General features: G+C 47.0%; 1 protein-coding gene across 1 annotated transcript in view; it reads left to right on the plus strand.

Annotated features, from left to right (window-relative positions):
* Positions 1–14,483, plus strand: part of EP300 (E1A binding protein p300) — a 507,140-nt gene that overhangs the window by 36,389 nt on the left and 456,268 nt on the right. Inside the window, 1 exon segment of the mRNA XM_030203013.1 lies at positions 6,622–7,268. Within this exon segment, the coding sequence (XP_030058873.1) occupies positions 6,622–7,268 (647 nt within the window).

Raw genomic sequence — 14,483 nt, forward strand, 5'->3', positions numbered from 1 at the left:
AATAGAATGTTAGGTAGTATTAGGAAAGGAATGGAAAACAAAAATGAGGATGTTATAATGCCTTTGTATCGCTCCGTGGTGCGACCGCACCTTGAATATTGTGTTCAGTTCTGGTGGCCGCATCTCAAAAAAGATATAGTGGAATTAGAAAAGGTACAGAGACAGGCGACGAAAATGTTAAAGGGGATGGGACGACTTTCCTGTGAGGAAAGGCTAAAGCGGGTAGGGCTCTTCAGCTTAGAGAAAAGGTGGCTGAGGGGAGATATGATAGAGGTCTATAAAATAATGAGTGGACTGGAACGGGTAGATGTGAAGCGTCTGTTTACGCTTTCCAAAAATACTAGGACTAGGGGGCATGCGATGAAGCTGGAATGTAGTAAATTTAAAACAAATCGGAGAACATTTTTCTTCACTCAACGCGTAATTAAACTCTGGAATATGTTGCTGGAGAATGTTTGATTTAGGGACTGAAGTTTAATTGGCACTGCTTCAGCCCCTTCTCAGAAGGGTGTCCTGTAAGCCAGGAGAGACAGCCTCATTGATTCTGCATTGAAAGTAAATAATGGAAAAAAAAAATAATTATAGCTCAGTTAATTTTTCTGTACAGTCAGTCTATTCTGTACATTATCAGCTTCCTCAGGCTCCTCAGGGGAAAAGCCTTAGCGGCAGGGAGAGGCAGCCACAAGTAAAAAAAAAAAAAATAATTCTAAGGTCAGAGCGCAGATTGTTTTGTTTCCTTGCCGTATCAGGCATTACAGCATCTGTTTTGATTTTCCCTGTGTTTTGCCTCTGCTGTGCTGGACTGTGTGTATCGCTTTAAAGAAATATAAAATAATTTAATAGTGATGGCTGAGTAACTCCGGTGCTGTTTAGTCTGTCAGCGGTGGGGTGTTAATTCTGCACCGCTGTGGAAGCTTCGGGGAAGGGGTAGGGACGTCGTCTTCGTCCTCAGCGACGGCAGGGGGGGGGGGGGGGGGGGGGTCCATTTCGGCTGATTCTGTAGCGGCAGGCTCAGCTTTGTCGGTGGCTCCCATTTTTGCCGGAACCGCCGCCATCTTGTCTCTCTCCTCGTTTGCTTTGGTGCTGGTTGTTCTCCCTTCCCCCAGTCCTCCCTGCTCTTGGCTGGCTCACTGTGGGTCCTGCTTTTTCAGCTTTTCCAGAGACAAGAGACGCCAGGTAGACGGAATGTCATGTCTTTTTGGCCCCTCTCGGAGAGCTGTTTTTTTCCAACGGTGATCGTTTGCACATTATATTTCTGAAATTATCCAATACAATTTTTCCTATGTGATAGTAGAGGATTTTTGTGTAGCCCCTGAAGCAGCCCTGCTGGGCGAAACACGGCCTGTGTCGGGCTATTTATATGTGTGTGTGTGTATATATATATATAATTTTTATTTGGATTGTGTTAATAAATTACGTTCTTAACTATCTGCTTTGTGTATTTTCCATCTTGGAGCTTGCAGACCGTCTGCCTTTGTGCTTTCTTGGATGCTGGGGAAGCTTTGACAACTGCGGGTTTTCTATGTCGGCGGGAAACACCGCCATTTTTATAGAAGGTCCTGCAAATTAGCAGGTAAGACCTAATTTCTCCTTTCACTGCCATGGCCATTGACAGTCCTGGTGGAAGTGAGTGAGAGGGTTGTATTGAAGGATGTTGCACTTTGTTGTCGCCCTCCTTCGTAAACTGCTGTCTCTTCCAGAAATCTTAGACCAAAGTGAATGGTGCCTTTGTGAGAAAACACTGCCCTGGAGATCAGGTCTCTCATGACGAAGAGATCCATTCAAAACCTGACAGGTTTCTACTGGGAGCCCCACAAGAGTCTCTGGGCTCCTTGGAGAAGGCCATAAAATCTTTGACTTGTTGGCACCAATCAGACATGCACAATGCTGGAGAGCGATTGCCATTTTGTTTTGGGCTGAACAAGGTGCTCCTGCTCTAGTGGTGGTGGAGGTGGTGCTCCCTTTAGGGGGGAGGGGCCTGGTCAGGGTCTGCCTTTCTCTCTGGAGTTTGTCCTCCTGCTCCACCAGGCATACCTGCTGAAACAGGGTGCCTCTCCCCAAACGGGATTGGTGGCCCTGAGGCTTGTGGATGTTGGCGTGTCCCTCCTGGCTCCCAAAAGGTCACGAACGGATCTTACTGATGACCACCGGAAGACTTGGTCTCAGATCTCTTCTCAATCAGAGGTTGTGTTGTTTTGTTTGGAGGGACCCTCCCTGGCAGAGCCTTTTGAGGAAGGGGGAGCTCCCTCTGGGGGAGGGGAGTGATCCTCAGGTGCTCAGACTGTTTCAGCAGGAGGTGTTGGGCTCCCTCATATCTGAGTCGCTGGCAGCACTCTCCATTGAGGTGCCCATGGGGCTCCATAATTGGCAAGCCCTATGAAGGGTTATAGGGCCCGTCCAAGGCATTCCCTATACATCCAGATATTCAGGATCCAATTACTGTGGAGTGGAGCATGCCTGACGTGGGCGTAAAGGTGGGGTGTGCCATGACCCATCTCTATCCTTTAGTGCTGGAAGTTTGTCTTTGCTAAGGTGGTCTCGTTGGTGATGGTAGTCACCAGGAAAGACTACCTTGCCGGTTGAAGGCAACATAGCCTTGAGAGGGCCTGCAGGATAGGAAGCTGGAATAGGCCTTTGCGGGGGCTGCAGGTGTCCAGAGACCTGCAGGATAGGAAGTTGGAATAAGCCTTTGCGGTGGCCGCAGGTGTCCATTTGTAACTCCTTTGTCACGTGTGCTTGTTTGCAGTGGCACCAGAAGTCCATCTTCCGAAGCGGTCCCCGGGTGGCCCTGTTGGAGATGTGCTTAGCTTATCTGGCGGACGCCGTTTGACATTCGACCAAGGGTATGGCAGTGGCAGTCTCCGTGAGGCGTCAACATTGGCTCAGGGCTTGGGCAGCGGATACTGCCTCTAGGGCCAATCTGGTTAGGTTGCCCTTTACAGGAAAATTGCTGTTTAGGGAGGACCTCAGCAATTTGGTTAAAAAGCTGGGGGTAGTTCAAGCCTCAGTGACTCCCAGAGAGACCTTGCTCAGGTCTCTCTGTGGGCTCGATACGTGCCTGGTTTTGGGGCACCAGTCTTTGCTCAATCGATGGTCTCCAGTTTCAGAGGACTACAGCGTTCAGCTCCTCTAGACGCTGGCAGCCAGACAGCTTGTCAGGCTGGAGCGCCCATTGTGTGTATGTGGGGTGGGGGGGGGGGGGCGCCTGCCTCTTGGTCTCCAGTGGAGGCGTGTTGGCCCATCAGTGGCTGGAACTTGAGAGCTCTGGAGGCCTTTGCCCTGCTGATGGAGGGGGGGGGGGGGGAGGATTCGCAGCAGTCAGCTAGTTGTGCAGTCCAGCTTGTTGACGGCCTGGGAAGAGAGACATCTGTTTCTGCTGTTCACATTGCAGGGTCGCTCAATGTAGAGGCTGACTTTCTTAGTCTGCATGCTCTGGATCCTGGTGAATGAGAGCTGTCGGGCAGGGTGTTTCAGCTGGTGGTGAGTCGTTGGGTGTCCCGTAACTGGATCTCACGGCCACAAAGGCCAATGCCAAGGTTTTATAGTTCTTCAGCCATCGCAGGGAAAGGAACTCTTTGGGTCTGGATGCCCTGCTGTAACCGTGGCTGAGTGGGGGCGTACTGTATGTCTTTCCTCCAAGGCCAATGATAGGCAGGTTGTTGAGGTGGGTGGCAGTCCATCGGGGCAGGGTGGTCCTGGTGACCCTGGACTGGATGAAGTGACCATGGTATATGAATCTTGTGTGGCTTCTGGACGCATAGCCACTGTGCTTCACTCGTGCCGGTGGCCATGGAGGATCCTTCCCCTTTTGGTCTTATGGCTTGGCCCTTGAGAGGGTTAGGCTGAGGATGAAGGGCTATTCGAATTCAGTCATTGTTTTCCTGTTCCAGGCCTGGAAGAGCTCTACTTACTATTTGTATGCCTGAGTCTGGCGTGGGTTTGAGAGCTGGTGTGTGGAGAGGAGTTTGGACCCCTTTGCTTCTTTTGTTGGTCACAAGCTAGTGTTCTTACAGGAGGGGGTGCGCAAGAGGCTGGCGCTGGGTTTCTTGAAGGTTCAGGTGGATGCTCTGGCTTGCTTTTAGGGTTGCTTGCAGAACTTGTCTATGGCAGCGCATCCTGATGTACTGTGTTTTCTGAAAGGGGTGGGTTGCATTAAGATGCCCTTCCGGTCACTCTTTCCAGAATGGGACTTTAATCTGGTTCTGTGGTGCTTCAGCGCTCCCCGATTGAGCCTCTTCGCAAGGCTACCCTGAAAGATTTCACACTAAAGACAGCGTTCTTGGTGACGATTATGTCAGCCCGCCATGTCTTGGAGCTTCAGGCGCTTTCTTGTAGAGATCCTTTTCTCAGTTTTTTTTTCGGAGGCAGGGGTCTCAGTTTGGACAGTCCCTTCCTTCTTGTCCAAGGTGGTTTCGGCCTTCCGTATTAATCCGTGGATCTTCCTTCCGTTGGGAAGATGTGGGAGACCAGTTTGCCTCGTTGAGGCTTCTGGACGTTTGGAGGGCTCTCATGCATTACTTGGAGGCTACCAATGACTTTTGTTGTTCGGATAGACTTTGTGTTCTTTGGTAAGCAGACGTTGGGCTTTATGGTGTCCATGGCGTCCATTACCTGCTGGTTGAAGGGTGCAGTGGCCTCAGCCTATATCTTGCAAGTTAAGTCTCTGCTGCAGGTTTTGAAGGCTCATTACATCTTGGGTGGAGACCTCCCTTTCCTCTCCAGTGTAGGACTCCAGTGTACCTGTAGGGCGGCGACATGGACTTCGCTGCATACCTTCAGTAAGCATTATAGAGTGGATGTGTCTGTGCGGGCTGAGGCTGCGTTTGGGACATCATTTTTGCGTGCAGCTAGGTCGACTGCCCACCCTCGTAAGGATTGCTTTTGAACATCCCACGCATCCTGGAATAGTGAGAAATAATGTAATGGAAGTTGAAATTAGGTCTTACCTGATAATTTTCTTTCCATTAGTTCTTCACACTATTCCAGGATCCCTCCTGTGGCTCAATGCCCTCCTTGGCACCTCTGTGCTCTGTCTTTTGGTCCAGTTGGGGCTTAGCCTTCAGTGCGTTCTTATGGCTGGCTCGGTTGGTTGCTGACTATGTACCTGATTCTGTGTGTTTTTTTTTTTTTTTTCATTGTTTGAGGACCGATACTGAGGAACTGGGCTGCTAGCAGGAGCCTATGTAGTAGTGCTCAATTCTGTATTCTGTATCTCCATCTGCTGGTCGATGGACATGACTACCCACATGTCCTGGAATAATGTGAAGAACTAATGGAAAGAAAATTATCAGGTAAGACCTAATTTCTCCTTTTCTCATATGGATCCAACAAGTTACAGATTATACTCTTATCCTTTTCTCCCCTCTTGAACTTGACAGATGCATGGGGAATTTCTTAATTGGAAGCAGTTGGGAGAAATTGTAAAAACAATAGTTGTGGATTCTGCAGCTTGCTGTGGATTCTGCAGTTTGGAGGATCAGTGGAGGTATAATTTTGGATGTGACCTCTGGTTGAAGCACCCAACCATAAGAGAATGGCAATAGTCTGAGCCAGTGAATGCATTCAGACCTGTCCCAGTCCGAGAGTTTTTTTTTTTTTTTTTTTTTTAAATAGGAAATGCTGCAGGTGGATGGGGAGGGCCTGAGAGCGTGTGCTGACTTGCATGGTTGTGTGCTCACTCTTGCATGTCATGGTTCATTTGAGTGGTGGTGATGTTGAAAAGGTCTACGGCAGTGGTTCCCAAGCAGTAGGTCACAACGCCAAATAGGATCATTACTACATCCGCAAATAACTAAAACCTCACTTATGTTATTGGTCTGAGCAGGTCGATGGGTCACTATTGCTTGGCCTGTGTGAACTTGTTAGGCGGCAGGGACTGCAGTAGTGTGCTGGGAGCAGAGTCTTAGGAGAAAACCTAGAGGTGGGGTCACATGACTTCTGGAGCTGTTATAATAGGGTCTCAGCCAGACATAATTTGGACAGCACTGGTCAAGAGGCAAGATGGTTGCTGAAGGAGAGAGAGATCTGTAGAGAAAATGAGTCTAATGGTGGCTTTTTTGTGCTTAGATACCCTGGGTGACTGCTTTATCTTCTAATTTAATTGACCTCACTTTTTGCAAGTTTTAAGTGTGTAGTAAGTTTATGATAGACTAGACTTTTGTAAATGATCTTGTGTACAGCTTGTTATACTATCCTTTGCTTATTAATCTATGGAAGCTCAAATTCCTTGCGATCATCAGTAGTCCCTATAGTAATTGAATTCATGCTTTGGTGCCCTGCTAATTGTGGGAATTTGAATAAATGGGGTACTATATCTGAAAGACATGCAAGCTGTGATAGCAAGGATGTGGGTTTGGTACTTTTTATAATCTTTTAAGTGTGTAAAATCAGATTAGTAGTGAAGTTGTTTCAGGGCTGAGAAATGGACAGAGCTCTTAACATGGAAGAAAGAGAAGTATTTGCTGCTAGGAAAGAAGGGAATGAGATTTGTAATTCTTTGTTCAATTGGTAAGGGAGAGTGAAAGACATTGAAATAGTGTAGGAGTACTTTGAGAAGATGTAACACTTTTTTTTCTGTAACTTGCAATAAATGTTTCTAATGTGTGTTTTTTGAACTTGCAGATTTTGGGTCTCTCTTCGACCTGGAACATGACTTGCCTGATGAATTGATCAATTCCAATGAATTTGGACTCTCAAATGGCGGTGACATCAACCAGCTGCACACCAGCCTGAACATGGTCCAGGATGCTGCGTCCAAACACAAACAGTTATCTGAATTGCTCAGAGCTGGAAGCTCTTCCAACATCAACATGGGGGTTGGTGGTGGCCAAATTCCCCAGAATAGCCCTAGCATGGGACTCTTAAACAATATGATCAAAAGCCCCATGACCCAGCCAGGTTTGAATTCTCCCAGCATGGGCATGGGTGCCGGTGGTCCAAACCAAGGCCCCACAGCACAGTCTATGAATGCCACTTCTTCTACAGGCATGATGTCCAGTCCAGTCAACCCCTCTAGCATGGGAATGTCATCAGGCATCAGTGCTACCATGAATCCGGGCTTGATGGCAGCTGGAAATGGCCAGGGCATGATGCAGGGACAAGTTTTGAATGGCTCAATTGGAATTGGAAGGGGGCGGCCCAACATGCCTTATCCCAACCCAGGAATGGGCAATGCCAGTAACTTGCTGGCGGAGACGCTTCAGCAAGGCTCTCCTCAAATGGGAGGGCAAACAGGATTGCGTGGTCCACAACCTGGTGCCCTGGGCAAGGTAAGCAAGATTAGCATTACTGGTTTTTATGATCTTTTTCTAGTAATTTGTTTTGTAAATAAAACTGTAGTTTCCTTAACGTCCCTCTGGACTGGCTCAGAATGACTGGTGGGTTGTGCACGCTTTCTAGCAGGTGGAGACTGAGAATGCTGATTCTTGAGAGAGCCAATAAGAGCTCTGCTCAGCCCCTGAAAGTCTCAGTATTTTTCAGTCTCCAACAGCAGGAAGATGTGGTAAGCCCTTTAGTGTCATTCTGTATTTTTCTTTTCTTTCTTTCTAGTTCTTTATTGATTAAAAAAAAAAAAAAAGAAAGAAGTCCGTTCTTTATCAATTAAAAACAAAAGTCTCTAGTTCTATCTGTGCACTGCTGGGTTCCCTTTGCCTGCTGAGTCTGAGACCCGCAGGGGTTGTGTAGTGCCTGGGGGGGTGCAAACTTGCTTGGTCGAGTCCCTTCTCCCTTCTTCTATCCCTGAGCTTCCCTGATTGCCTGTGGGACTGGGGTATTTTGTGCTGTATTGCTGGGAAGTATGCTGTTGGGCTGCGGGGAACAGCCACTGTGCCACTCTTGGTTAAAGAAAAAAGGTGGTGTACGGTTTAAAAAAAAAAGTAGAAAATGGCATAGATGCTGTCTGCTCTTTCATTTCTGGCTGTTTCCCTGCAGAGTCTTAGGCCCGTGGGTTAGTCTCCGCTATGGCAAAGAAGCTGCATCGGTGTTCTGTTTGCCAGTGGCGAGGTCTTACCACTGCTGGAGTGTTTGTTTTCTATGGTAGTGGACACTGTGGGCCCATTGGAGTCAGCTGACTCTGCGAGAGGAATGGTGGACGGTGTGGTAGTGACTCTGGTTTTAGAGTTGGGCTGTTCTGTCAGAGCGGTTACGGTTTCAGTGGGAAAGTCTGCCATCATGGAAGCGCAGTCCATTGTGGAAGAGTGGCCTGTGTGTCTAGCAGGGCAGGCCTCTGTAGCGCAGAAGGAGTCCACTGAACTGCAGTGAGGATTTCCTGAGAGGGATTTTCCTCCGGAATTTGTACTGGCAGTGTACAAGGTGTTTTTTCTCAAGCAAGCGAATCCCATGTCGGAGGTGGATCCGGGGCCTTCTAGGGAGGTCCCTGTCAGGTTCCCAGGACTTTCTGTGAGGAGCAAGATGGGGCTGCCATGGAGTTTGAGACAGTCCCTTTGGGGGGGCGGTGATGAGTAGGAATTTGAAGATGGAGATTTTTTAGGTGAGGAGGAATGGGTTCCTTCTGGGGATGATGCCACCAGGTGGTGTGGATCTTTCATAAAGAGGACTTGCAGGACCTTATTTTCTTGGTGTCATTGACTTAATTTTGAGGAGGAGCAGGAGGCTCCGGTGACCCATAAGGTGAACCCCTTGGTGACAGGGATTTGCACTTCTACTAAGTATTTTCCAATGCATCAGGATATCAGAGATGACATCCAAGCCTAGTAAGACCCCGATCGTGAACGTTGTAGTTTTGGCAGTCACCAAGAAGATTATGGTACTGGTTGATGGAGGCATGGCTTGCCGGGACCCTCAGGACCGTTGTATGGCGACACCCTGAATAGGTAGCTGATCCAAAATCCCTGGATTCCCCCACCCCATAAGTGTGTCCAAATTCTGCCATTCCTCCTGCAAGGCACAAAGGACGACACTCCTATGTAGATATTGGGGTAAGGAACCCAATGAGCGCTGCATGGATAGTAAAAAGCGGCTTCATAAGCCCGATGTGTATACACTTGTTCTCCAAGAATCCAGTCCCCAAGATGCCTCAGTAAACAGACCTGTTTATATTTGTGAAGATCTGGAATACCCATGCTTCCATATTGCCAAGAAACAGATATTTAAAGGCTATTTTAGGTTTTTTACCATTCCAGTAGAATGTAGACAAGTTTTCTGCAATAAATTTAAATCACACTTCAACACTTTGAGCAGTAGGAGCTGAATTATATAAAACCATTTGGGAAATAAAACCATGTGAAATAGATGAGTTTTACCATGAACCGATAAGGGAAGAGGCCTCCAAATTAGAAACTCCCTAGTATTGGTCCATCAAAATAGACAAGTTGATATCACAAAGCAAAGATGTTTTAAAAGGCAATTATATTCCCAAATAATGAACAGATGTAGTCTCCAATTGCAGAGGAAAAGGGCCCTTCCAATTTCCCTGAACAGAGCTTATCATTGGTAATGCAAGGATTTTCCTAGGTTCATCTTAAAAAGCCTGAGAAATCACTATACATAGTAAAACATTCCATCAACACCGACCAAGACAACCGAGGTTCCATAACATGAGCCAAGTTGTCCTCAAAAGCAGACTTTTTTAAAAAATTTACTTATAATCTTTCATTTTACAAGGGTCACTTGCAAACAGTAATACAGAGATGACTGTAGTCTAGTACAATACATAAAAAGAAGAAAAAAAGGTGGGGGGAGCTTTATAAATGAGATATTTATATAGTAACACCAATTTAAGGAAAATGGCCTGGTCAGTTCACATACTTTTAATCTTAATTAGAAATCTTATTCTCTAAACCTCTTGATTATCTGGAATCTTTTTACTATCTAAGAAAACTTGAAGCTGATCCGGTTCAAAAAAGACATATTTTATCCTCAAGAACTTCATCAGGTGGATATACTAAAGAAAATGTTGCCCCCAGATTTTTGTTCTTTCCTGTGTTGGTTTTGTGACGTCATGGAAGAGCCAAATCCTCTGTCCTCAAAATTTTTTTAAAGAGTTTTTGAAGTATTTTATAATCGAATTCACATCTTGCTCAAATACTAAAGACACAATTAAAGTTCTTCACTGAGTAACGTCAGAAAGAGTCTTCTAATAAAGCTGATATATTCAATGGTTCAGTTGGTATATTTTCCATTTTTGAAGATTCTGTTCCAGTTAGTGGCCACAATGGCAAATAATGTATTTTATTCACCGGAGGAATAGCTGAGTTTGGATAAGGTAACACATCTGTTAGGTATTTTCTAAATAGTTCCATTTGATTTATACCTTCCACCACAGGAAAATTGAGGATTCTTAAGTTTAAACGTCTATTAAAGTTTTCCAATTGTTCAATTTTTCTGTTAATGATAATTTTATCTTTTATCAGTACTTCATCTGTGTTTTCAATTTCTTTTATATCTTGTTGAATTTGCATAATCTAGTTCTTAGATTCTTGCTTAGTATTTTCCACAGATTGAGTTAAGAAATCAACTTTACTCACAATGTTGATGTGTCTTGGGCTGTTTTTGTTACCATTTCAGTCAGATCTTGTAAAGATGTCCAAATAGCCTCGAGGTTAATCTCCCTGGGAGCTAATAGCTCCTTGTTCTCTCTCCCTGATCCCTGGGTTTGTGCACTGCCCAATGGAGTCCTGATTTCTTCGACTTCCAAGTTCAGGGCCCCTGCATTTCTCCCAGCATAAGCAGGACACGGAGGGGGATTACGTTCAGGAGGCGACAATGATGTTTCAGTTGCCCGGGGAGCTCTTCCTTCGGCTCTCAGCAAGGGCTCAATCACTCCAACTGCTTGTGAACTTGCAGTTGTGTATCTTTCTATCCACTGCTGAATTGGGGAAGATGGTCTGACCAGTGGCAGTTGGCCTTTCACCAATCCCTTTCTCTTCCTATGAGGCATGAAGAACAATGACTTGCAAGCGAACAGCAGACGATTGAGAGACAACCAAACGGTCAGACCGCCATCTTGGCTCCTCCCCCTCAAAAGCAGACAAGTTAAACACGTGTTGCTCAGTTAGCAGTGTTTTGATGCCCGGATTACCCATAATCTCCTGTATCAAAGGATCTAGGAAAAAAAAATAAGGGAGACAGAAGGACACCCCTGACTCATGCCTCTTAGTATTTCAAAAGATTGAACACAAACTCCACCCAGAATACTGCCTGTGGAGATGCATACAAAGCTTGTACAACCTGTAAAAAAAATCCCCATTCCATACCATATCTACACAAAGTTGCCCTTTTCTCTGCATCAAAACTGACTAGCAGAGAAGGCGTTTTCAATGTTCCACATACTCCAAAGAGGCAATAATGATAGGTATATTTTTGACATTTGTATGGCCATGAACAAAGCCCACCTGTGGCTCAGCTATCAAAGGTATCACTTCAGACAAATATTCGCTAAGATTTTGGCCAATCAATTTTGGCCTCTGTTTAACAGAAAAAATTGGCCTGTAGGACATGGGCTGCATTGGATATTTCCTGGGCTTCAAGAGCATGATTATCTGTGCAAGCTGCAATGAACTAGGCAGGCCCCCATCAACCAGAAACGGCATAAACAAAGATGTTGGTGTGGGAACAATCGAAGGAGAGAACTTTATAGAATTTGGCAAGGAATTCATCAGGTCCAGGTGCCTTTGGATAGCTAGTGTCAGCTCATCCCCAATTACAGGTGCCTTCAGTTTGCTTTTCAAACTATCTGAATGCATCAGGAGAGCCAAACTCTCCAGGTAAACCTCCCCTGCCAAGTCTACATCTGAAGGACGGGTGTAAAGTTACTGATAATGCCAAAAAATTGAGGCAGTCAGTCTCACAATCTGTCCTCATCAACATGCCCTGCCCACTATTCACCTGGGAAATTAATTGTTGCCATCTGGACTGGTTAACCAATTTAGCTAATAGCTTCCCAGACTTGCCATGCAGATGCAATTGATATCTATAATATTGCATTGATTTCAGCGCTGAAGCCTGAAGCAGCTCATTATGTGAAGCATCAGTGGCCAACAGAGATGGCCTTTGCTGCGGGGTAGGGTGCTTTCCATAAAGGATACATGTTTGGGTTAGTTGCTTCTCAAGTCTTAAAATCTCCCTATCCTTTGTCTTCAGTTTAAAACTAGTGTAAGCCGAATACTTCGAGGACAGTCGGGCTTCTATCTTCTCACAAGTGGGTGATTTGCCATAGTAAAAAAAGAGCTTTGTGGAATGCTAGCTGCGCTCCATCGCTCATGCGTCGGTGCCTTCCCTCACGTTGCATGAATGTAGTCTCGGTTCTCTTTTTTTCCACGTGAGAAGGTGTAGTTTCTTGTCCTCTCCTCACTCGCCTGGATTTTGAGAGCTATTTTTGTGCCTTCTAGCTATTTTTCTACAATCTTCTCTTTGGCTGCCTACCATCTTCTCTTTGGCTCCTTTTTTTGGACCCCTTTTTACCCTTCCTTTAATTTCTTTTAAAATTGTTTTGCCCGGTTTTAAGTTTTATTATTTTTTTTTTCTGTTGTCATTGGGCTGCTTTTAGGCCCTGACTTTCGGGTCTCTCCCTTTATTTTTTCCGTGCCTTGCCCCTCTTTCAAGCACAATCGAATCACTTAGCCAACAAAGTTTGTTTCCTTCTATGTCCACGATGCAATCGGACTACCTCGGGAAAGAACTCCCATTCTTGGTGTCTATACTGTCTACGGCCTGACCATAGCCCTGCTGTGTTCTCTGTCTTTGCACGAAGAAGAAGACCCAGATTTCCAGAGAGGCTCAACGAGAGAGGATTTTTGGAGCAAAGTCTGGTTCCTCGGCATTGAGGTGAGAGGCGTCGACTTCGAGTATCGCACCAGCATTGGCAGTGTTGGTAAGCATGGCTGCTTCTAGACCCTTACCCGCTGGGAGCAGTGAATCATCTGTTGCGTTCTCAAGGGCCTAGGCATTCTGTCAGGTCCTCGAGGCAGGACTGGAGTACATGAGCCCTTGGGCCACTGCCGAGGAGCGGCAGGCAAGACCACCCCGGGACTGGAAACACAGAAGAGCAGTACTGGAACTCTGGACTGGAGTAGTACAAGGCAGGCAACTAGAACAGATGAGACAGGAACAGCTTCACCTGCACCTAGCCACTGTTCCTCCGGAGTTGAGCTCCGAAGTGCAGGCGGCCGGCAGGACTTGCAGGATAAGGCAGGAACTGAAGATCCAGAGGACCCACCCCGGGGTCTGGGATACACGAGGGCGACAGGGCACGGAACTAGACTCAGACAGTGTGCTGCTGCACAGCCACAAGCAAGACCCAGAAGACAGACCAAGGAACACAAGGCGTACAGAAGCTAGCAGGAGCAAGGACTAGGGCAGCAACACAATAGGAAGAACGGGGATCCGGGAATACCCACAGGGTAAACCCTCTAGCTAGGTGGAGACAGGATACAGGAATAATCATCCAGGAAAACACACTAGCCAGACAGATACAGGATTCAGGGTATACCCTCAGGATATACAAGCAGGGCAGGCACACAGGCTAGGCAGGGTTCAGGGTAAAGAGAGCAAACCAGGAATAACAGGCCGAGGGTCTGGGCAGGCAGCACAGCAAACAGAGTAACCAGGAAGAACAGGCCAAGGGTCTGAAGCCACAGCCGTTCCACACACTGACTGGGGAACCCACAAAGGCTGAGGCTTCGCATACATACAGACAGAGAATAAACACGGACAAAGGCTTCATCCCAACCTAGGGTAAGCCAGGAACAGAGGCTTCCCCCCCCCCCCCACACACACAGGATAAGCCTGGAGCAGAGGCTTCACCCCAAACACAGGGTAAACCAGGAACAGAGGCTTCACCCCAAATACAGGGTATGCCAGGAAGGACCCGCAGTCCACAGACAGAGGCTTCACCCCAACACAGGGTAAGCCAGGAAGGACCGCAGTCCACAGACAGACAGTGGCAGGGAAGACCCCCCCACGGAAGGACAACAGAGACACAGACACAGAAAGAAACTGGGCTGGAACCCAGAGAGAGGCTAAGCAGTAGTGCAGCAGACACTTACTAACCTGACCTGGCCTAAGAGCATAACACTTATGCAAAGTCCCTGACTGCAAGCACAGCACTTCCTTATGAAGGCTCTCACTGATGAGTCACCAGCAGTAGGGCAGAAGCAGGAAGTACACAGACCCCAAAGAGAGGCTTGACACACACAGGAAGTGAGCCCACAGGAAAGACAAGCAGGAGCCATCTTGGAAGCTGGCACAGAGCCGGTGGCAGCCATCTTAGATGCTGGCTCCCTAGAGAGACATAGCCCACACAGGTGAGGTCTAGTGAAGCAATCAGGTTCATGCTGGAAGCAGCCAGCACACCAGGTCAGAGACAAGACAAACACAGACAGAAGCCAGCAGAGCTGCTGACCCCCAGAAAGAAGGTAAGGCTGAGGGTGGTCACGGCCACAGACGTGACAGCATCAAGTGGGTCTCCACCTGTCTCGAGGCCTCCTGCTATGCAGGCCTCCCGTGGCGACCCCAGTGGCTCTGAA

The sequence above is a fragment of the Microcaecilia unicolor genome, chromosome 1 (assembly GCF_901765095.1).
Source record: "Microcaecilia unicolor chromosome 1, aMicUni1.1, whole genome shotgun sequence".
NCBI lineage: Eukaryota > Metazoa > Chordata > Amphibia > Gymnophiona > Siphonopidae > Microcaecilia > Microcaecilia unicolor.